General features: G+C 45.7%; 1 protein-coding gene across 2 annotated transcripts in view; it reads left to right on the forward strand.

The window, feature by feature from the left end:
- The window catches only part of LOC121836081 (protein VAC14 homolog), a 103,051-nt gene that overhangs the window by 64,185 nt on the left and 16,000 nt on the right, over positions 1 to 22,866 (forward strand). For both annotated transcript variants that reach the window (XM_042290779.1, XM_042290782.1), the window contains exons 10-13: positions 7,559 to 7,624; positions 8,986 to 9,212; positions 16,502 to 16,676; positions 16,764 to 16,882. In XM_042290779.1, the coding sequence (XP_042146713.1) occupies positions 7,559 to 7,624; positions 8,986 to 9,212; positions 16,502 to 16,676; positions 16,764 to 16,882 (587 nt within the window). The remainder of the gene's footprint in view (positions 1 to 7,558; positions 7,625 to 8,985; positions 9,213 to 16,501; positions 16,677 to 16,763; positions 16,883 to 22,866) is intronic.

The following is a 22,866-nucleotide window of genomic DNA, read 5'->3' on the forward strand; positions in this document are numbered from 1 at the left end:
GTGCTAAATGTAGCAGAAAAAGATTTCCCTGTAAATGGGAGGGGAGCAGGAGACGGGGAGGGGAGGGTAAGGATGAGGAGGAGGGGCATACCCTCCCCTCCGCACCTTCCCCTCCTCCTCCTCACGAGCTGCGCTCTAATTCAGTGTTACAGGCCATTGTAAACATCTTTTTTTTACTTGGTTATAAGGCAAAGCACACTGCTGCCTTTCAGCAGTCATGCCTATGACATTTTGGCAATCGGGAATGACCCCACCAGACTCATAAGAGTGTCGGACAACTGAAGAAACCGGTGGGTCCTGTAATGTCAAGCTAGCTCATTACACATTGTCCACCATTCATGTTCTGCATTAAAGCACAGTGGTGTCTGTATGTTACGTTTCACATACACTTGCGGTAAAAAGAAGTTGCCTCACTGAACATTCTAGAAAATAAGATTGGGCAGACCACAGGGATAACAACTGGCATTGACATTGTTGCAGGCTACTTTTGCCCTGCAGCAGTGCACCGAATTATTCAGGGGTAACTAAGGCTTTCTGCAAAAATAATATACTACCTAATCCTATCCCCATTAAGTGCCCTCTGTGCCCCAAAAAATTTCTATAAATTTGTCGGGCTTTTATATTATTACGAATAAAATTTGTCACAGGCAGTACGGCTAGTAGTTTTTTTGGTGACTAAATCTGAAATAACTTGGCAGGACATCAAAAATAATAAATGATATAACTCTACAATATGGTACTATCTCGGGGAAAAAAGAATCTAAATATTCATCTTTCTAAGAGTTGTAGGAATATTCTACATATATCAAGGAATATTGCAGTAGGGTGAAGACTTGGGTTAGTTGGTTTTGCATATTGAAGAGTCAAAAACAGTGTGAACAAGACGAAGGACAAGAGGAGACGTCGACAAACAGACAGCGCTTTCTACATCTCCTCTTGTCCTTTGCTGTTTGCGCTGTTTTTAATTTTTCAAGCTGTGCTCTGTCTGTCTACGTCTCCTCTTTTCCTCATAATTATTGTTATAATCAACGGCAAATCTACCGTAATTTAGAATTTTTCAGAGGTGTAAGATATTCAAGAACCCTGTATAAATCACACATACATCTCCTTGTGGTACAATTGTCAGCTGAGCTTGAATCTTTGCTAAACACTAATGTCAAAGAGGGAGAGCTCAAAATATCCTAAAGCTACTAAAATATCACGGGTCGTCACCCACTATTGAGACATCGCTTCTCACTTTTGAAACGCAATATTGATAACAAAAAAAGTTGATTACACACACCACAGCACACTATAGCAAACAACACTCACACACCTTACTCACGAAAAATAAAGCAAAATTCAAACAAACCGCGCTGACTGACAACTCTTTTTATATAACTTTGTCTTCTTCAACCTCTAGCACCCACCAAATTTCCCAAATCACGCGCACCGATCTCCTAGATGCCTAAAAATGTTTTCTCTTTTTCTGTCGGGTGTAAAGATGGTGTACTAATACAGTTGTTATAGTTCCTGGTGATATGTTCTGCTTCGATAATTTCTCGAGTTAATTGGTTTCTGTTCCTACCTAAAATTGTACAGGATGGCAGGTGAACCCACAATCCCGGCAGTGTATGCCTAGATGCCCGGAGTTGGCTCTGGAGCTGTTGGTGTTGTGTTCCCGGAGCCTATCATTAAGGCATCTTCCGGTCTGACCTATGTACACTTTCCCGCACGAAAGGGGAAATGAGTACACCACTTCATCGGCATACTCAACGAACCTGTTCTGATGGTTTTTGGTGCAACGAACCTGTTCTGATGGTTTTTGGTGCAACAGTATGCTGCACCAAAAACCATCAGAACAGGTTCGTTGAGTGTGCCCATGAAGTGGTGTACTCGTTTTCCCTTTCGTGCGGGAAAGTGTACATAGGTCAGACCGGACGATGCCTTAATGATAGGCTCTGGGAACACAACACCAACAGCTCCAGAGTCAACTCCGGGCATCTAGGCATACACTGCCGGGATTGTGGGTGCGACGTTCACCTGCCATCCCATTCAATTTTAGGTAGGAACAGAAACCACTTAACTCGAGAAATTATTGAAGCAGAACATATCGTCAGGAACTATAACAACTGTATTTGTACACCATCTTTACACCTGACAGAAAAAGAGAAAAAATTTTTAGGCATTTAGGAGATTGGTGCGCGTGATTTGGGAAATTCGGTGGGTGCTAGAGGTTGAAGAAGACAAAGTTATATAAAAAGAGTTGTCAGTCAGTGCGGTTTGTTTGAATTTTGCTTTATTTTTCGTGTGTAAGGTGTGAGTGTTGTTTGCTATAGTGTGCTGTGGTGTGTGTAATCATGTGAAAAAAAGTTGGCTTTATATAGTTTTAGCGAGAGACACTGCTTGTTTAGAAGAGATCTCTTAATCGACCGAGGACCAAACATGTTCTGCACATACGGCTATCCTTCCTATTATGCATAAAACACTTGCTTACATGTAGGAAGGCAAAAGCATTCATACATACAGCATATTCCTACAAGCAGCGCACCACGTCTTTCTATCTCACACTGCTCTCTGGTGGCGACATCACGCTCCCCCACTGCGCAGGCGCAACAAACCCTGCCGGCCTCACAAGGGCTTTTGTGCCAAAGCACCTGCGTTGCTATGGTTTTCTTTGTTTTATTTCTGATGGGCCCGCTTTGACCTTGAGTGCACCGGCGAGCGTCCGTAATGAGACAAACTAAGGGAATACACTGCAGACAAACTAAGGGAGCAGCAGAACGACATCATGCTTTTGCATTCACAACTCATAAGAAGTGAGTTGAGTGGACACCTAACTGGAGTGAGGTGTCCTCGGAATTTTCTCTCTTCTTTGCAGCCGCCGCCATCTGGATCCTTCCGTTTTTCACCCTGCAGTTTCGTGATAGTGAAAAACCGTACGCTGGTTGGGGTGTACAGCGCCAGTGAATGCACAAAAATGGTCACGTGATTTTTTTGTGCCTTGTAGCCTAATACAGTCGAACCTCGATATAACGAACTTCAATGTAACGAAATCCTCGATTTAACGAAGTATTTTATTTTTCATAATTTCTTGCCCATAGACCCCATGTATTTTTAGCCCCTATATAACGAAGTCTATTTTGCTGCTATTTCAATATAACGAAGCGCCATTGCCATAGAAGGCAATAAATAAATCAACTCTAAAAAACAACTTCGCAAAAAAATTGTGGTTAAAAAAAAAAATTATGCGCAAACGCGAGCGCTTGATAGGTTACTTCACGGGGACAGGCCTTCCAACGTTCCTAGGCTGCCCGAGGATGCGGCGCCGGTAGCGCCGGCGAGGCATGCGGCAAAGCGGATTCCGCGAGGCTGGCCAGAAAATGCCGAGCAAAAAGTTAACACGGCATAACAGCATCACCACTGACATTCACTGATCATCATAGTCCACTGTACCGCGGGTAGCGCGGGAGCCAACTTCAGCGGGGGAGCGACGTGATGGCGCGACCGCGCGATCCGCGCGACGGCACGGGCAGTGCCATCTAGGAGAAGACCGAAAAGACCGATTAAAAGCAAAGGCGCAAGCACACTGTGGGCGCAAGGGGGCAAGTAAACTGTGCGGTCAAGAGTGCTGTGTAGGTTGGAAACATTGGCACCGCCTAAACGCCTAAACTAAACAGCTTTATTTTTTAACCGGGTGGTTCACTTACGTGCTTGCTGCCATAAGGAAACGTAAAGTTCTTTCTTTGGATGAGAAAGCAAACGTTTTGGACGCCATCCTGAAGAAACTGCCGAGATCACGAGCACTCGGGAAGTGCTCGACGCAATGGACGTACTGAGGAGATACACGGCGTCGCATGGGCAGCAAGATGCCGTGCAAGCGCTCTGGGCGCTCGAACGCCGTATGACGCCGCCGACTCCGCTGCTACTGTCGGACAAGGCGCAAGCAAAACTCGCGGACTACTTTGCCCCTAAATAAATGTCATTTTCGGTGAGTTTTCATACCCGTAAAATGTTTCGGAATTTTCTTTTTTCGCATCTAAAGCCAAATTTCGATTTAGCGAAATTTCGATGTAACGAAGTAAATTGCGAATTTTACCGACTTCGTTACATCGAGGTTCAACTGTATAAGGTTAGATAACCAACAAGATATCTGTTGAATATTAACCATGTTGAATTAACCTGAGACTGGAGTAGAGAAGAAACATAAAAATGTAGAAGGGACAGAAAATAGACGTCTCAAAACTCACCCTCTCCACATCATGTCCCTTCTACGTTTTGATGTATCTTTTCTACCCCAGTCTCAGGTTAATTCAACATGGTTAAGATATCTGTGATTATTTGTCTGATACTGGAGTGAGGAATGCATTTGTATTATTTGAAGCCCGCTTAGATGAAATAAAGGCAAATCTCTAATCTGCTGATTTTTCTGACAACTCTGTTATTCTGACGCTTTTTTCGGTCCCTGCGAAGTCTGAAAAATTGGTCGCCGACTGTGTACAAAATATGCCATATTTCAATAGTGAGACAAACTGAAAATTGCAGTGTTCTAGTTAAAAAAGAACTCACCAAATTTTCCTACATAATTTCAACCATTGTGATGTACATCCCATTCAGTGAAGCAGTTTGTGGGTGTGGTAAAACATGGTTAAATGCAGCAGGTACTGCAGAAAACATTTGCCTTGTGCTTAATTTCGCATTCTTCGTAACACATTTTGCAGCTCCACTCCTTTATTTTTGGGGGGAGGCTCAAGATGCAGTTGTTCAGTATGTATAGTGCTCATCACTTGTACAATGGGCCGGTCTTTCCATTGAAGATATTATACATCTTGATCCCATAGCCAACGGACATCGCCTCTTTTTGTCTTCTTTTTCCATCTGAAATCCTTCGACTCAGTTCAAAATCTCCCACAAACTTGTGTAAACGCCATATTCCCCACGCGGAGTGCTATCTCCTCCTCTCCTTGGCAGCAGCATTTGTAAATGGTACAACGCCATCTCGTAGGAAAAAAAAAACTATATAGAAACTCAAAGTAGAGTATGTAATCCAACTACAAGATGCATTGACAACAAGCACAAATTGCCCAGACCTGCACAAAAGACCAGCAAAGAACGTGAAAAACAAAACATGCCTTACCAACGCGCAGTCGTCAATCTCCCCCAGGCCCACATTGATGAATCGTCGCTGTCAGAACTAAAATGTGCTGGTCTGACATCATCTTCCTACTCGCTCGTGCTAGTGTTATTAGCAGAATGGACAGCAGATGCGCTCGAATCACAAGACTTCAAACACTTTTGAGGAGGCACGCTGCGCGAAGTGCGCTCTTTCTCAACTGTGCATTTGGTTATGATAAATCGCCATCTTGTGGGAAAAATAAAAGCTATGCAGAAACTTAAACCAGAGTGCCTAATCTAACCACCAGATGCTTTGTAAACAAGCACAAAAACTCCGGACTTTCACACGAGACCAGCAAAGAACATGAAAACCAAGACCGAAACCAGAACAGCCTCCTCACTGACGTGCAGTTTTTGATGTTCCTGAATTATTTGACAAAAAATTGCTGTCGGAAATAAATTCTTATGATGCGACATCATTTGTGCTAGTGTCGGCAACAAAGTCGACCGCAGATGCTCTTCCTTGGCTGCGCGTTTGGTTCTAAAAAAATTGTTATCTCGTGGGGGACAAAAAAAGAAGCTACCGTATTTACTCGCAGAATGAACACACTTTTTTTTCCGAAAAATCGATGCAAAGTTGGGGGGGGGGGGGGGCGTTCATTACGCGAGGTAAAATTTTTGAGTCCGTATTTGCTCGCAAATTGAACGGACCGGTTATCCTGAAAAATCGAAGTAACTCTTATCCCTTTCCGCGCGGCGCCCCACCCTGTAACCAAACTAACCTGTGCAAAAAAAAAAAAAAAAAATCTTTTTTTATTGTTTTTTTTCTTCTTTTTTTGCTGTCTTTCGCAAGCTGTTTTATTTGCTGAGGCTTTGCTTAGGCGAGGGCTCTCCGCTTATCTCCTTGCGCGCGACGCTTGACCCCCCCCCCCCCCTCCCACCGTAACTAAACTGCGCTGTGCAAAAAAAGAAAAAAAAAAGCTCGTCTTTTTCTTCTGTTTTTTTCTCAGTTCCATGTGTTTTTTTTTTTTTTTTGCCGCCTTTTGCAAGCTGTTTAGTTTGCTTAGAGCGCTTCTCCGCTTCTCTTTCTTACCTCCTTGCGCGCGGCGGGCGACCCCCCGTAACCAAACTGCGCCGTGCAAAAAGTAAAAAAATTTTTTTTTTTTTTTTTTAGTTTTGTGGTTTTTTTTTTTACTTTTTGCCGCCTTTCGCAAGCTGTTTCGTTCGCTTAGAGCGCTTCTCCGCTTCTCTTTTTACCTCCTTGCGCGCGGCGGCGGGAGAACCCAAAATCCAAACTGCGCTGTTCAAAAAAAAAAAAAAAAAAAAAAGCTGCTTTTATTGTTGGATTTTTGCGAATTTTTTTAACGCCTTTTGCAAGGCGTTTTGTTCGCCCTCGCAGCCCATGCATTCGCGACCTCGCTGCACCAAGATAGAAAAGTGCGTTCATTTCGCGCGCGTAGGGGAGGGGGTCAAAATTTTGACGTCCCGGTTGGGGGTGCGTTTATTACGAGAGTGAAAAAAAAAGTCGAAATTTTGAGAGCCGACTTGGGGGGTCCGTTCATTACACGAGTGTGTTCGTTGTGCTAGTAAATACGGTATATGTGGAAACTTAAATTAGTGTGTCTATTCTAACCACCAGATGCTGTAAATGGTCCAGAAATACATCAGAGGCTTTGCAGCATGGCTTGCAAATCGTTGATCATGTGTGATGGCTTTAGCTAGGCATAGTACAAAAACAGGTAACACTGGGCCTGGACCCAGTGTTATCTGGGCCCTTGGCTCTCAATATAAAGATATTGTCATGAATGACAATGGATGAGTTGATGATAACTGAAGAAGCTAAACGTTTAATGGGGCAAACTTGTGCCAAAAACAAAAGTAAACAAAAGATAACAGTAGAGCGTCACAGGCGTCGATGGCGGCGTAACAGCAGGATCGTACGCTGGGGCGATACTGACTCCACCTTGCCACGCGGAGCCCCTTTCGTACATGCATGGGCTCCTGGAACATTCGGCGTAGAAGGTTCGGTGCATAGACCATTCTAACCTTGAATCAGCAAGACTGTTCTCGAACTACAGCATCAACAAAAATGTGTAGACGCAACCAGGAATTGAACCCTGGGCCTCTGCGTGGAAGGCAAGCGCGATAACCGTTGGGCCACTTGCACGCTGCCTACTTGGTCAGCTGCACTCATGGCAATATGTATTCCCTGAGATGAAAAACTTTGAGAACTCCTGCCATAATGTTTGCAGGAGTTCCTTAGTACTTTGGCACACTTCAGTTCAATGGATTACACACAGTGTACTAATTTTTTTTTTTCATTGCAGCACCACTTGTTTTTTAGTGGGGATGCTAATTTTTTAGGTGTTCAAGTTGGAAAGAATATATAAGTGCATTCACGTTTGAGGGTACCACACAGAATCACCGTAGGTCGGAAGTTATTGAATCCTGTGTCCTTTTGCAGATATTTCGCCACGTGGATGAAATCTTCCCAATGTTGCTCCAGACCTTGTCCGACCCTTCAGACGAGGTGAGCAGTTTCAGTTGGGCATACAACACGCACACACCTGACGGCTCGTTGGCTCTTTGAGAGGACTGCACAAATTAGTTTCTTAACGTATTGTGTCATTATTTACTACAGAGGGGCTCATCCAAGCCGCTTCGCTGGCTTAGATGAGTGCACGGTGTAAGACGCATAAAGATGTGGACACCGCGCGCATCGTAGCTACGACATAAAGTCCTCTCCTCGTCTTGGCTGCAAACAGCGCCACCAGATGGCTTTTTGATAAGTGGCTGGGCCCAGTTTTTCATGCTTCTCTATGGGAGACACTACTTGTCTTTAAATATCAGCCCGTTCAGACCTCTACCTCGGACTACAGAACGAGAGGTCCAGGCATCAATTCCTGGTGAGGGACAAAGCATTTTTTGGGCGTAGAGGGAACCTGTGTGACACTTTTTTGTAATGTCCTAGAGCAGGGGTTCTCAAACTGGGTTCCGGGGAACACAGGAGTTCCACGAGCTGGTCTCATGGGTTCCGCGAGCACCCAAATTGCAACCCCCCCCCCCCCTGCCGCAGGCTGCACGGCAGGACCATGCAAAGCGCCTTCATCTCACTTTGTACTGCCATCGTGATTGATATGGTGGGGATATATCGAAAGCAACACAAGCAAAATTGCCTACAATTGTGCATCTGTTGCTTCTCGGTCGGCAATTATGGAAGGGGGGGGGGGGGAGGGGGGGGAGGGTTCCGCGGCAGTTTTTGAGGCTTCCTGGGGTTCTGCGAGACCAAAAAGTTTGAGAACCCCTGTCCTAGAGGATTAAAGCAGCCCATAAACAAATTTTGCATTAAAGAAAAAGGTAGTACAGGGGGCCTAACAAGAAATAGCTGCTTATTGAAGGAAGCATATATGTTTTCTTTTGTTCACGAGGTTCTGGGACCCGCGTCTCTGTCCAATCTTATCTTTTCTTTTCACAGTGACTGTTGTCAGCCTGCAAATGTTCGGAGGTAGGCATTGCTTCATATTGTTTTATGTATGCAGTCCTCAAGTCAAGAAAACGTTAGAATGGAATTCCGTATTCACAGCCTTGTTGAAAAGTAAAACAACTCGGGTAGCTTGCAGAAGCATGCAAAACTAGGCAAATTAGTACTTATTCATTATAAAACGGAGCATACATAAAACGGGCCAAGAAAGGCCCATACAAATTGTTTACGAAATGTAAAAGCAAACATTAATTTTTGCATGAGCACTCGTCTGTTACAGGTGTCTTCCTTCGGTCCTGTGTTTTGTGCACTTTGTTTCATAATTAGTCAGGTAGTCTGCATCGTTCTTGTGGTGAAGCATAGTGAAGCAATCGGAAAACACGATGTCAATACGAAACATTTGGGAACAGGTGGTGCTGCTCGACTTAGAAGTGCTGGCTGAGATTTCGTCCTCGACGGCCGGCTGCAAGTCCGGCGAGGGGGCTGTAAACGCGGGCGACGTCGGCGCGGGTGCGGCGGCCGTCGCAATGACGGCGAGCGGCATGAACAGCTACTTCGGCCGGTTTATGCTGTCACTGCTGGAGATGTTCAGCTCGGATGGGCAGCTTCTGGAGGACCGGGGCTCCTTCATCATCAGGTGAGTGTTCGCAGCACGGGCTCGGAACTAGCTGCAATTTACCTTCTGTCCAGAACGAACGTCAGGATTGGGAACAAAGCACTATTATGTAAGTTCGGCTTGCATTCAACCCGGTTAGGATAGTGGCTCTTGGCAGACGGTAAATGGAAGCCAAGTTTGCACTTGTGCACTGGACGACAACGAAGAGAATGGCGTTTCGTAAATGTCGCATATAGAATGGTGAACGAAATTTAACATGTGGCTTGTCTTCGTCAGCTTAGTCCAGTAATCGCTCGCTATAACGAAATTGCTTTTTTTTAATTATCGCTTCGATAGAAGTTTAACGTGTTTGCGACCAAAATACATGCATTTGCAACCGGATGATTAGAAGTGTATCTGCGGTTGACCAAGCTTATTAGGAAGGCAGAGGTGCAGAGAGCTTGTAAACCTACGCAGAGGCTCGCGAAGACCCTCGCGTTCCGTTCTTCTTCTCCACCGAGGTAAAGTGAACTAGAGGAGGGGTAGTGAGCTCAGCGAGCGCTGGCGGCTGCTGCACTTCGTGTTGACAGCTCGAGAGGGCGCCGCGAATGCATGGGCTGAATGAAGGAAGTGGCCAGGGTGGCTCGCATTGCATTTGCTGCGCGACTAAGTACTACTTTTTGTTGAAGCTTTTTGGCTCGTACTGTTTGCTGTTTTAGGTCCGAACCCCATGAAGGAAATACGCGAGGCATATTTGATGCAATTCGTCTGGCCGTGTTCGCTTTGCGCAGGGTACGAAGCAGAAATGCACGACATGGAAGGCAAAAACCGCCAGACCAATTTCCTGGGCGGCGTTTCGAGACTCAAGTGTTTTTGCACTTAGCATATTTTATGGCAGGTGGGCGTGCCAAGAGTCTGTCACTAGAAACAGGGTGAAGCTATTAAACAATCAAAAAATGCTTCGCTCACACGTATAAATGGAAAGTTGTAATATTGAGACAGGATCATGTTGATGTTCCCTAGATATTTAAACAATCGCTGCTCCAGCCTCAAAAATGGCATGCAATTGTTTCAACAGGGCATGTCTTTTATCCCTAGTATCAAAACTGCGCAAAGCTACTCCCAAGGTTTAAAGGGTAACTGCAAAGAAAAAAGTGTTTTTTTAAACAGCCTAATTGGGACAAGCATGTCACAAAACAAATCTTCAGCGTTTTTTTATTTTATGCCACAGGACGTAATTTAGTCGGGGTCACAACTTCTCCACATTTAAAACTCCCGCTCTTTCGACGCGCGCATAGTGGCTGCTACACGTCACTCCGTGACGTATAGCAGCCACTCTGTGACGTATAATACCAACTTTGTGGCGCGCGATTTAAAACGGACGAAATAGCCACTAACTAAAATCAGTCTCTCGCGCAATAAATATTGCTGTAAAAAATTTTGCTGTTGGCGGAAAAATTGTTTTGTGACATGCTTGTCCCAATTAGGCTTTTTAAAAATACACTTTTTTTTCTTTGCATTTACCCTTTAATCTCCTTTATTGATTCACCATTATGTGTCTCAATAAGCATGCACAGCCAATTTCAAAGAAACCTGTTGGGTGAATACTGCTTTACAAAAGGAACTGGTGTGACAGCAAACAACCTCTTATTTATACATGAATACACTTTTTATCAGTCATACTCAGCTAAAACACAATTTTTACATTTTATCACACTCTAGGAGCAACATAGGGCGAGTTCGGAGCAATCCTAGCTACGAGCAGCGACTGATCTTTGTGCAGTGATGTGATTGCTGCGCCAATTGTGCCAAACTGATCCAAGTGGCTAACCCTGCTACATCCTGCTACATTTTGCCAAAATATGTTTAATCTGCTCCAAGCCTGCGCCAAAAGAACAATATTGGTCGCCTTTCAAAACCGAAACTAAAATGAGTACCGTAATTGAGCACGCAAGTCTTATGTGGCGCAAGCGACCGCCCTGGCTTAGAGTGCCTTCATACACGCGCGCGCTTTTGCTTGAGTGGTGACATCTCAGCCATTTTTCCGCCCAATCGTTTTTTTATGCATTTTGAAGTGCGCGCAATCTGGTGTCACTAAGCTCGAGCGCGTAGCTTTAACTAATGCATAGACGCCATTTTACCGCCTGAGTCACGCACCAAGTGCGCGAGAGCGTCACGCGCTGGAACATTCAGGGCAACAATGGATGTCTTCACCCTGAGACAGACAGACATGTAGGCACCCTACCCTGGCTCGCGATGTCTTTCATCGATGCACTCATGGTTCTTTTCTTCTTTTTTTTTTTAAGTGTGTGTGTCTGTGTGTGTGTGTGTTTAGCTTGTACTTTGCCTGCCTGACAAGCGCGCGCCACTGGACTGTTTTCTGTCGTATGCTCGACAATAACATTTTGCATACAATTTGGGAATCAGTGGGCGACGGAGCGGAGTGGCATGGTTTCGATCGAACAGCCGTTGTTTCCGCTCATGCGGCGAAGCACGCGCAACTGCAAGCCTGCAGAAGTTGCCCTCACGTGCATGCGAGCATGATTGCACGACAGAGGCACCAGCCGTGACGCTTGCAATTGACTGTTTTACGTTTGCTTACTTTTTACGAAAATCTGGCGCTCGGGAACCAGTAAAACGGTGGCAAGCGATTTTTCGGAATTACTCGGCAACTCCTACAGCACTGTACGCTTGTGGGATGTCTCAGCACTAAAAACACAACCAGCGAGTTCCGTCACAACATGTCACGTCAGAACACAACACAACACAAAGTGGCCTTCGTTTGTGCAGCACTTAAAACATTTTTTTTCTAAGAATATCTGTTCCGAAAACCACTTTTGCTGTTTTGAAGCACTGTCTTGGCTGCCCCAAAAGCCACTTTTACTGCTCCAGAACACTTTTTTGGTTGCTCCAAAAGCCACTTTTGCTGCTCCAAAACACTGTTTTGGCTGCTCCAGAAGGAGCTCCAAAATGGCTTAGGCCAATCACATCACTGTTTGTGTTCATCCTCTTTTTTGTCTACGACTCTCGTGACTGGTTCAGACCTTTTACATAAAACTGAAGTCTTTTAGAGACGTAAAACTTCACCAGTGCTGTAATCAACTGAGGAAGCTCGGCGTTCTATCGTTTTCTCGGGAGCCTTGGTTACGATGCTTTCTTTGATAGGTAGCTCGGACCTTTCGATGCAAGTTCTCTTTCCAAAACTTTTTTTTGTTCTTCCTCCTTGGGTACTGAGAACAGCGACGGCTGCTCACCATTCCACTGGTGATAGCCTGTCTGGCACCTCGGAGCGAAGCAGTGGCATTGTCAACGTCGATTCGGCATGACTCTTCATTGGCCATAAACGACAGCAGACACGGGTAACATGGGGTTAAGAGCGATTCAGAACGGGAGCCACTTAGCGCTGCCAAACCGCCAAACCAAATTTGCTCGCCGAGGGCCTTCGGAACCGGTCGAATCTGGTTGGATCCTCCAGCTGATACATCCGCAGCGCCGTTGCATACATCAAGGACCTTTCCACACTCGCTGCTTCACACAAATGCATGACACACATCGGCACCTGATCTCATTACCCCTCCTCTAGTTCACTTTAACTGAGGCAAACGGCTACCAAAGAAACGGCAGACAGGTGATGGAGGGCCGAGCGCCGTTTCTGATGTCCATGGGCCAACGCAGCTACGGAGAAGCGTCCAGGTTCTGATACTATGCATGATGCCCACCACTCTCGCGACCACCGCGGACTGGCTCTCATCGAAATCGGGTGAAGGAAGCGAAGGAGACCAGAAATATTCCCTTCAGGAGCTTGCGACGACTCGTAAGGAATATTTTACAAAGTTTTACTTTCATGTACATGGTATTCACTTGGGAACAAAGAATTTCTGACGTGTCGTGGCTGCGTGCGCTGGCCAGAGATGGGAGCAGACCCGTGCGTTTGCCTTTTTCAAAGCACGCTTGCTCCCTGTTGGTTAGGCCTATCTCAGAGCGGGACCCCTTTTTGGAAGGAGCATTTTGTCTTTCGTTTGCACTCCAGTTAACTGTTCTATGCCATGCATTCGGGCGGTAGAACCCCACATAAAACACCCTTTCCGAAGCATTTCTAAAAGCTGTATGCAGTCCTATTGGGCCGCTCATTGAAGCTGCAGCTCCGATTCGCTCTAACAGACCACGTGAGAGGAAAATAATACACAAAAAAAAAGAGGCTGCATCTTCATGTGGTGAATGATGTTGATTGGGGTGATGCTCTGGTGGTGCTGATGATACTGATTTTATTGTTCATAGGTAGTGCTGAAAGTGTTGATTTTTTTTTTATTGCTCATAGGTAGTGCTGAGTTCCAGGTTGCGTTTCGGCTTCATTATTACTGCTTTATGGTCGGTGAAATGCAGAGCGAGTGAGTCTTCTAACGGATCAGCTTGGATCCGCTAGAAGCCGTGGGAATGCATCTCCACCGCTTAAGTCAACAGTCCCTGTCAGAGCGAGAATGTGTGGTATGGATTGTGGTTATATAAGCAGTTCAGCATTTCACCGCAGCACCCTCTCGTCTATAAACATTGAGCCAATGCACGCAAAGTTTAACACGATTATATACGCATTTGACCGCAGCGCCCTCTCCTGTATAGGCGTTGAGCTGCTACATGCAACGTTGGAGTGTAGCGTAGTGGTTGTCTCGTAAGCAAGCGGTCCTGAGTTCGAACCTCCGTGTGGGCATAAGTGTTTTTTTTAAAGTGGGCCGATCCCGGAGGCAGTGCAATCGATGTGAGCACGGACACCGGACGGACAAGGCTAGACCCTAAGGAGCTTCGCCCCTAAAAAAGAAACACGGCGGGTGCGGAAGTTTGTGTTTTAGTTTTTAGCTAGCTCACGTGCGTTTTGTTATTCAACTTTCTCCGACTCTTGCTACAATGCCGGCGGCAAACGGTAGGAACTCGTTTACACTTGGTACTCGGAAGCGCAAGCTTGGAAAACCAAGAGGCATAGAAGGAGATGGATCTCAGAAAACGCTGTACCGCCGTCCCCGAACCTGTCGTCATCTCCCATTGCATCACCACCCAGAGATACGGACTACGCTGGACCATTCACGCTTGTGTCACTTCTTCTGATCACTGACATCCCTAGAGAGGACGAGTTGACGACAATTGAGCGAAAGATAATGATTCTGAGGCGAGAAGAGTGCCCCGGGGAGCCGCCACTGGATCCAGAAAGGCCGCCACTAGGCCGAGCTGACGTCGGCAACCTTGAAGGCTACTGTGGTGGGAGCCCTTGTGTGCCCAAATTTTGTACCGAATCCTCCCTGGAACTAAACGAAAGTGTAAAAGGTGCCCTTCTCCAGTTCATCGTTGTGCTCCCGGAGCGTTTTGGGTGGTATGGCAAGCACCATTTTAAGAGTAACATTGCTTGAGCTTTCAGATGCATTTTTCTCGGTCTGGCATTTTGAGTCTGTTTTCATTTTTAGAAGCCTATCATTTAATATTTTATCCACCCACACACCCGAAGTATTGTTTTTATGGGGTGAAATGTACTGGAAAATTTAGTTAGATACAGTAATCCTTCGTTATAATGAAATCGCTTTTATCGAAGTTCAGCGTGGTCCCAACCAAAATGCACGCATTCTGAACCGGATTATTCGAAGTGTATTAACGGCCGACCACGCTTATTGCGAAGGCCGAGGTGCCAAAAGCATGCAAGCCTACACGAAGGCACACGGGAGACCTTTGCGTTCCCTCCTTTTTCTCCACCGAAGTAAACGGCAAACTGGGAAAACTGGTGACGGAGGGCAGAGCGCCGCTTCCGATGCCGATGCGCCGACGCAGGCAGGCAGCAGCGGGAACAGCATCCACGTTCCAACGCTACTCACGGCACCTGCGGCCGACGCTGCCCAACTACTGTCGGAATCGGGTCAAGGGAGCGGTGGAGCCTGGGGGAGATCATCCCCTCGGGAGCCCCCACCCCCGCACGCGCCTGCACGGGCACGCTTGCTACGTACCATACATTATACGCACACGTGCGTCATATGGGAGTGGGAGCGTTTACCAAGAGTCGCTTAGATTGGCGAGGCAGAGAAAAGTGGTCGGCCCAAATCTGAAAGTGCCAAAGAATTCGACGTTTTGGCATCGACTTTTTGACACTGTCCACCGTTTTACGGAACAAGCAACAAGCAAGGCATACTGGATGGGTTCAAGAGAAAGCACGCCTGTGACCCGAAGATGAAAGATTGCCAACTGCTTTGCACACGTCGGATTTTGTCTCGCGAGCATGCCTACCGAACTGGCGCACGATTCCCAGAGCTGCAACGGTCTCTACAGCAGTGTGTGAAAACATGTCTGCATAGCCACTGAGGGTAACTCATTCGTTCCCGATTGTCGATGCGGACACTCCCGTTGTTGCTCCTGCCACAGATGCTGTAATCGTAAACCTTGCGTGCTGCCAGGGTAAACATGAAGTGACGTCGGAAAGTCACTTGGGGAAACTCCGACGACTGCAGAGATACAAAACATACTATGGCTTCTTCAAAACGAAGTGGAGTGCAGCGGCGGTGACAGGGCTTTTTCGATGCCTGGTGTAGTTCGAGGAGAACTGATGCCTGTATGAAACTCTCGGCAAATTCCACTTAATTGTCGGTGAAGCTTCCTTTTGTTTCCATAACTAAGGTTTCTTTGATTAAATATACAAAGTGTTCCTCAGTGTTCCCGTCCACATGATTTGCCTGCTATTTTGCTAACCACACCAACAAACATCACTTAAATAGTCCGCCAGATGTTGGGCCAAAATAAATATTTTTCGCAAGGATATTGAATTTACAATTTTGGTTCTCACCGTCTTTATCAGAGTGAAAGTCTCTACTGGCAACATTGAAAAAGTGGCATCAGTGGAAGGCAGGGGTTCACTCCTTGGTCTGTAGACTTAATTCCCAAGTGATTGCAAGCAGTTTCATGGTGTCAAATGAATGCTTTAGAAGCTTGCTCCAGCAGCACCCTCTCAGCAGCTTGAGACAACTGCTCAGCGTAGTAAAGTTTTTACACGTCCTGCTCGACTTGCAAGCCTGGCTTCCACCAACATCACGGCAGTGAAAAGCGCAGGTATATTGAATGTTGGTTTTGGCATCATTTTCGGTAGCCTATTTCGCAACACTAAGTAGCATACCAGAAAGCATAAAGGCCGGTGATTCCGAAAGTATAGGTAGTTGGAGTAGTGCAAAAAATCGCCGGAGTACCCTGGCCTAGTGGCAGTGGTTAGGCAGTGCTGCGAGCTCCTTGTGCGTCGCCGAGCGCTCAAAGATGCGGGACACGGGGGGCATGGCACAGCCTGAGGGGTGCGTGTCTCTGCGTGGTCCCAGGCAGCTGTGCATGCTGCTGAATGCAGAGGACATCTACCGGGCCATGGCGAGCATCCTGCAGGCCAAGGAGGACCTACGCTTTGCTGCTCACATGGTCCAGACCCTCAACACCATCCTGCTTACCTCCACCGAGCTCTTCGAACTGCGCAACCAGCTCAAGGATTTACGCACGCAGGTGGGCAGACAGCGTCGGGTCGCGAGGGGTCGTCTATTTCTTGACAGGGGGCCATTGTTCTTTTACCGATGGTGGCTTCTTGTGCAGGAGAGCTGCTCCCTGTTTTGCTGCCTGTACAGGACTTGGTGTCACAACCCCGTGGCAACCATCTCCCTTTGCCTGCTGACACAGAACTACGAGCACGCCTGCCGTATGCTCCACCTCTTGTATCCTTTTTGCTGTCAATTGCTGTTTCAAGGGCGACTATGTGAGACTGCAACAGATTTGCTATGTTTCTTTGATGCTTTTCAAAGTTCAGTCCTAGCCCCTTTCATAACTATCATGACCTGTGCACACAGTGCCTCTGCTATTGTAACCTCAACTTTTTTTGTGAACATTAAACAAAAACATGTCTGGTTGGTTTGAAAAATAATTAAGGAAAGATGCGGCTCAGAGAAGCTTTTTTAAATTTTTGCTTTAGGATAATGTAACGTCAGCTGATCATAAAGATTAGTCTTTTTTTTTTTCAAAACAATAATTAGTTTTAATGTTGCTTCTATAGTTTTGTGTTCAGAAGCAGAAACAATTGCATAGAAGAGGTTTTTTGCGTACACACTTAGGCACACTAAACTTACATACGAGCATGGTGCAATAGCTCATTTTGCCCCGTGTGAAGTGTAGAGTGCCAGTATCTAGCCAAAAACTATAACTTTATTTTTTAATTAAGCCTTCTTTTTAGAAGCCCATTAGAAATTCATTTAAAGTTTGCAAAAACATAATTAAGGTGGTCCATTCCATATAAAGATTAGCACTCAAGATAATACATTAAAAAAATTTATGATGATTGGAAGATTTGTAACACCAAAAGCTCGGTGCTCAAACTGTGAAGACAACCCAAAGTTGCAAAACGAGAAAAATGCATTTGAAGGCTCAAAAGATGTACCCATACTCTTAAGGGGGGATACGGCCCCGAAATTCCATTTTTTTCCGAAAAAATGCATTTTCAAAAAATATTATATCTGGGTTCACTATGTTCTGAAGCATAGTTTCAGAAAGTTTTATTTATAAATGCGCAGTATTTATTTCGCAAAAAATTATTTTCGGCAAGCTCGCGGCCGCGCGCGGCGACCCGCCGAGCGAGCAGACGGCGAAGTTCGTCATTTTCAAATTAGGCCTACTCCGCGCTCGTTCGACGCATCCGAGATATCTCACCCTCGTTGGAAGCGCCGTTTCTTCTAGTTTCTGCCCATAGAAGCTTGCTACGTTTGAGGCTATCTGTGTCCCGGGAGAACCCCAAACATACAAGCAGAAAAAACGTGGGAACTATGATATCAGCAATCCCATTGGTTGTGACCCGAAACAGGGCTCACGATTGGCCGCCTGCGCGCGCTATCGGCAGCTTCTTTCGCTTCTGATCGTATCGCTAGTTCGCCGCTGTTTAGATTTGTTTTCCCTTTTTGTTCCCGGTAGTTTTTCTGCCGAGAAATGCCTGCTTCCAAAGTTAGCACTCGCAGTAGCTTTGGCCGGCGTTTTCAACGGCGAAAACAAAGGGCCGGCGGAGACGGCGACCCGTCTCCGCCGGCACCATCGTCGCCGTCTCCGCCGCCGTCGTCACGATCTCCAAGCTCAACTGGTGCTTGACGGACATCGGAGCCTACAGCTTCATCTCCGAATCGGATGTGCTGACCACGTTCGAGAGTAAGCTCAGCCTGCTCGATTTCGACGCGGGGATTACGGACGACCCGGAGCTGACAGACGCTCCCGTTGAAAAGCCCCTGAACGGCTCCTCAATGTGTCCGCCATGCATACTCTTGTTGCGATTTTACTCTGCCTCAAGTGCCACGGAAAACTACTGAGCTTGCAAGAAGAAATTGGCATCAACCTTCAGTTTGTTGTTAGCTGCTCGACTTGCGGAGACATCGTCGGGACACTGCACTCACCATCAATCGGCAAGTTTCGAGAGAATGAACTCGCGGTACGTCTAGGCGTCGTTGGAAAAGACTGGCATCGGTTTTACAAAGCTCACGAATCTCTTCGGGGGCCTCAACGCACTGCCCTCTTCATGCTCATGTAGTTGAAGGTGCCACCAATGACTCGAGTAAATTTCAAGTTTCTGGCATCGTCCGAAAAAAAAAAAAAAAAAAAGTTGAAACTTCAAACGCAATTTTCTCAGTTTCACTTTTTGGCAGGAATTCTTGTTTTAGGAAAGCTATCGTTTGACATTCTGAATGCAGAGGGACATCATTCAAGGTTTTCTGGGACTGAAATTTTCTGGGGAACAAGATAGACTACTTCACAGTTCAAAAAATCTACTCCTTCATGAAAAAAAAAATATTTTTTTGAAACAAAAATTTTACATTTTCTTTTTAAATTTTGGGATGTTCTTATTTTTGTTATAATTGAATATTTTGCAATTTAATTTTTATCTAGGTTGCACTGTGGGTATTGTTCTTCACATTAAAGCAAAAAGTTTGCCACCAGCTAATTTTATTTTTCTACGATAGACTTCCTAATGAAGTGTCTTTTTTCTGAAGTGCGAGAACCGTAGCATACTGTAAAGTTGACCAATAATGCTGAAACTTTGCAGATTATCCTTCCTCATAGTGCTGAAATAACCCTCAAAATTTGAACCAAATTGGGTGAAGGGTTCAAAAGTTTACCCTCCCAGGCCATATCCCCCCTTAAATTGATGGCTGCAATTACACAAAATATGGCCAGGTCATAGTTAGGATGTCCAGCAAACATCCAGAGTCAATAAACATGTCCCACACTGTATGCTGCAACTTTTCTGGCCCCTCTTGCACCATGTGCCATCAGACATGCTACATTAGCTGTTTGTTACACGTAGGCATTTCGGTTTTCACAAGGCTCTGGTTGGCAGTTTTTGCGACAACGGCATGAACATTCTTGCTAGTGAAGGTCTTGTGGTACATTGGTGCTAGCAGGTCGAGGATTGCACAAAAACACAGAAGTTGACGGCTTTCAAGCTCTGGAATGGAGAATAATCAACCCTACTCACTTGGTGCTTATCTTTAGGTAAATACAGCACACAGAAATATGGAGGTGGAGAGAACACGGGACGAGTGCTGAACTAACAACTGAACTTTTATAACCGTGTTCTTATCTTCGTCTTTCTGTGTGCGGTACTTACCTTAAAGGGTGCCTCCAATTAACATCTTTGAATTTGGGATTATGACTGTGTTTAGCTAAAACAAGCTAAATCCCCCCCACCGCTCTCGCGGTGGGCGGGCCACGAGAGCAGGAGATGCGAGGGTGTCTCGGCGAGCCACCGCCCGGGTGCCGCTGCCCCTAGTGACGCCACTGGCGTCATTTGCTACCACTCTATGGTAAAGTCTATTCCCGTTGTATAGGTAAGTTTCCGTACATGCACCCCTTCGGGTGAGGTGTCACATCAAAAGGTTTATTGCTTGGCTTGACTCACAGTCGGGGGCTTCGGTTGAGGGCTTCAGGGACTCCGAAGAGTCCACAGACCCCCATTTGAAAACCCCTGGTCTACACCATCGAAACTTAAACAAAGCAAAAAGTAACTTGCCAACAAAAAAATAATTTCTGTCTGCATTGATGTAGAGCAGGGGTTCTCAAACTGGGTTCCATAACTTCTATGGACTGAGCCATGGACTGAGTTGGTGTTACGTACAAAGCAACCTCACCCTTTGCACTCATCTGTATAGTATATATTTTACATTGTGCCCCAGATTAACCTTTCTGCCTCCCTATTCTGTCTATAGCCCTCTATTTAGTCTTATTTTGTCAGTGTGATTAACTCTTTTTGACACTCTAAACACTTTTATTGCCCAGCATTATCAGTTGGCAAAAAGGTAGGGGGGGGGGGGGTTCTTGGGACTTTTTGAGGCTTGCTGGGGCTCCCTGGGACGAAAAAGTTTCAGAAACCCCGATCTAGAGGGTTGACTGTTCCCTATTCTGCAGAAGCAATATTTTCATTGCTACCTTTAGTATAGCAACAGTTGGACTGCTCTTTCCACAGGGGTGGAAGCGCTGCGCCAATTGCGCCACCCTGCGCCAATTCACTTCCCTGCGCCAGCCTGCTCCAAAACGCCAATTTCAACTTTTTTTTTTTTTAGTGTTTTTTTTTAATTTAGTGGAAAACGGTTGGCTACGGGCCACCATGTGGTGTGTACTTTTGCTTAGGTGTCACTGCGGGTGACTCGTACCAACTCGACTGGGGCTCCGAACCATGTGTAATCTCAGGGCAAGGCGTCGATTTTAGTTCATCGAGAGTGCGATGTCGTTTTTTTACTACAAAGAGCTTGGTATACGAACACATCGGTTTGGTTTCGGGCATAGTTGGTTGGCGCGGTTGGAGCGTGCATGCAGTTGCCCGTGGTCCCGATTTGCCGTGATCGTGGGAGTTGGTGCCTCGGCACTGGTGGGCTACCTTGGCCATTAACATGAGCAGAAGTAAGTGGTCTTTACTAGCTTTACCTGTTATTTGGTAGCCTACCATATTTGGACGCTTAGCCGTGAAGAATCGCGAGCACAGGCACATCCGTTCTCGAGCTCAATTTATCTTGTCAAAACGAAACCAAAACCATCATTGTGTGCGCGAATGTGCACGCTGTCGTGTATTGTCTCCCGCCGTCAGACCACTAGCGAAAACAATACCCGCGATCTTAGGCGAGTTGGTTAATTGGCAGTGCTACACAGGTTTTTGTTTCTTTCCTTTAGCGTGGAGGAGTGGGGGTGACATCAGAAATGCCGTACAACACTCCCGCGCTGCCGATTCCTGTCGTGAGCGCACCTTAACTTGCTATAGCCACTCTACTCGTACAAGTTTCGGGTATAGGTGTATCTGGTTGGGGGGGGGGGGGTTGGGGTTGGGGGTTGGGTTGGGGTTGGGTAGGGTAGAGAGAAGTTGGTGGGCTTTTTGTCACGTAAGAAGGCAGCCTGCCCCGCAGGGATCAGCGCCTGATCAGCTACATCTCATTTTCAGTCTTGTTCAAACTGTCTTCTCTTAAAGCGCTTCTACTGAGTGCAGAAGAACTCATAAGCAAGGGTGAGGCAGTTAAGGACATGGACAAGGTGGGGAGTGGACACCTCCTGCTAAGTGATGTGAACTCTAAACTGCCCAAAGTACTCGAGCGCATAAAAGAAATTGACTCTGCTCTTCAAACTGTGAAAGAAAAGGTGAACTTCAGTTGTTTCTAAATTACACAGATTCAGCTTAGTCACAACCCTTTTTTTTTTTAACATGGAGCCTGTGGGCTCTTCTAGTCAGTGTTTATGCTGCATATGTATTAGTGGCTGTGATATTTTTAAGACAATATATTTTCCATCTAAAGTAATATAGATATAGCTTTGTATGTTAACTTAAGTGTAGGGATTACTGTATTTTGTGAACACGGATTAAGAACATTTGTATTTAATGAAAACAAGTCAGCAAGGACTGCTTTATTCTGAAACATGTTGTGGTACCTTAATGTTTTTTATGGAGACACGCAATGCACAGCATTTTATGGAGTACATAAGGTTGCGTTGCTCTTCTAGTCGATGCTTAAAGCTGCATATGTACGAGTGACTGTGGTATTCTAAAAATATAAAATACACATTTTATTTTGCATCTGAATTTTTGTCAAATGTTAGTAGCCTTGTATTTTGTTACTAAACTTGATATAGGGCTTTTTAAGCACTGATTGAACATGTGTATTCTTTATTAAACAAAAACTGTAGTCAGCGAAGGTAGTTTATCTGACACCTTGCAGTGGTTTAGTTTTCTGGATACATGTTTACAATTGGTCTATTAAGTAGACGGTTTTGTACTGGCGTGGCTCAAGTTAGGCTTTTATTGTCGGGGCCTCCCATATAAAGTCTATCATGACTCTGCCTGCTGCCGGAATGGTTTTCAAAGCCTTTCCTTTGCATAAATTGCCAATATTCCATATTTCAATGCAATAGAAATAGAAAGGTGTGTATGTATGTTGCTTGAAAATTATTCTGGGATGTGCATGCATATATTTTTGCTACATTTTCACATTTAGAAACAACAAATCACTTTTAAACACCTGTTTGACCTCCGTGACCTGCTCCAAAACCCGCTTCTACGGCTACAAAACTTATTTTTGCTGCTCCCGAGCTGCTCTAAAGCGAGCCTTTTACTGCTCCAAAACTGCTCCAAAGTGGAACTTTTGCTGCTCCCAGCCCTGATACAAAAGGCTCTAGCCCGCTTCCACCC

Source organism: Ixodes scapularis, unplaced genomic scaffold (genome assembly GCF_016920785.2).
Source record: "Ixodes scapularis isolate PalLabHiFi unplaced genomic scaffold, ASM1692078v2 PGA_scaffold0__279_contigs__length_252992795, whole genome shotgun sequence".
Lineage (NCBI taxonomy): Eukaryota > Metazoa > Arthropoda > Arachnida > Ixodida > Ixodidae > Ixodes > Ixodes scapularis.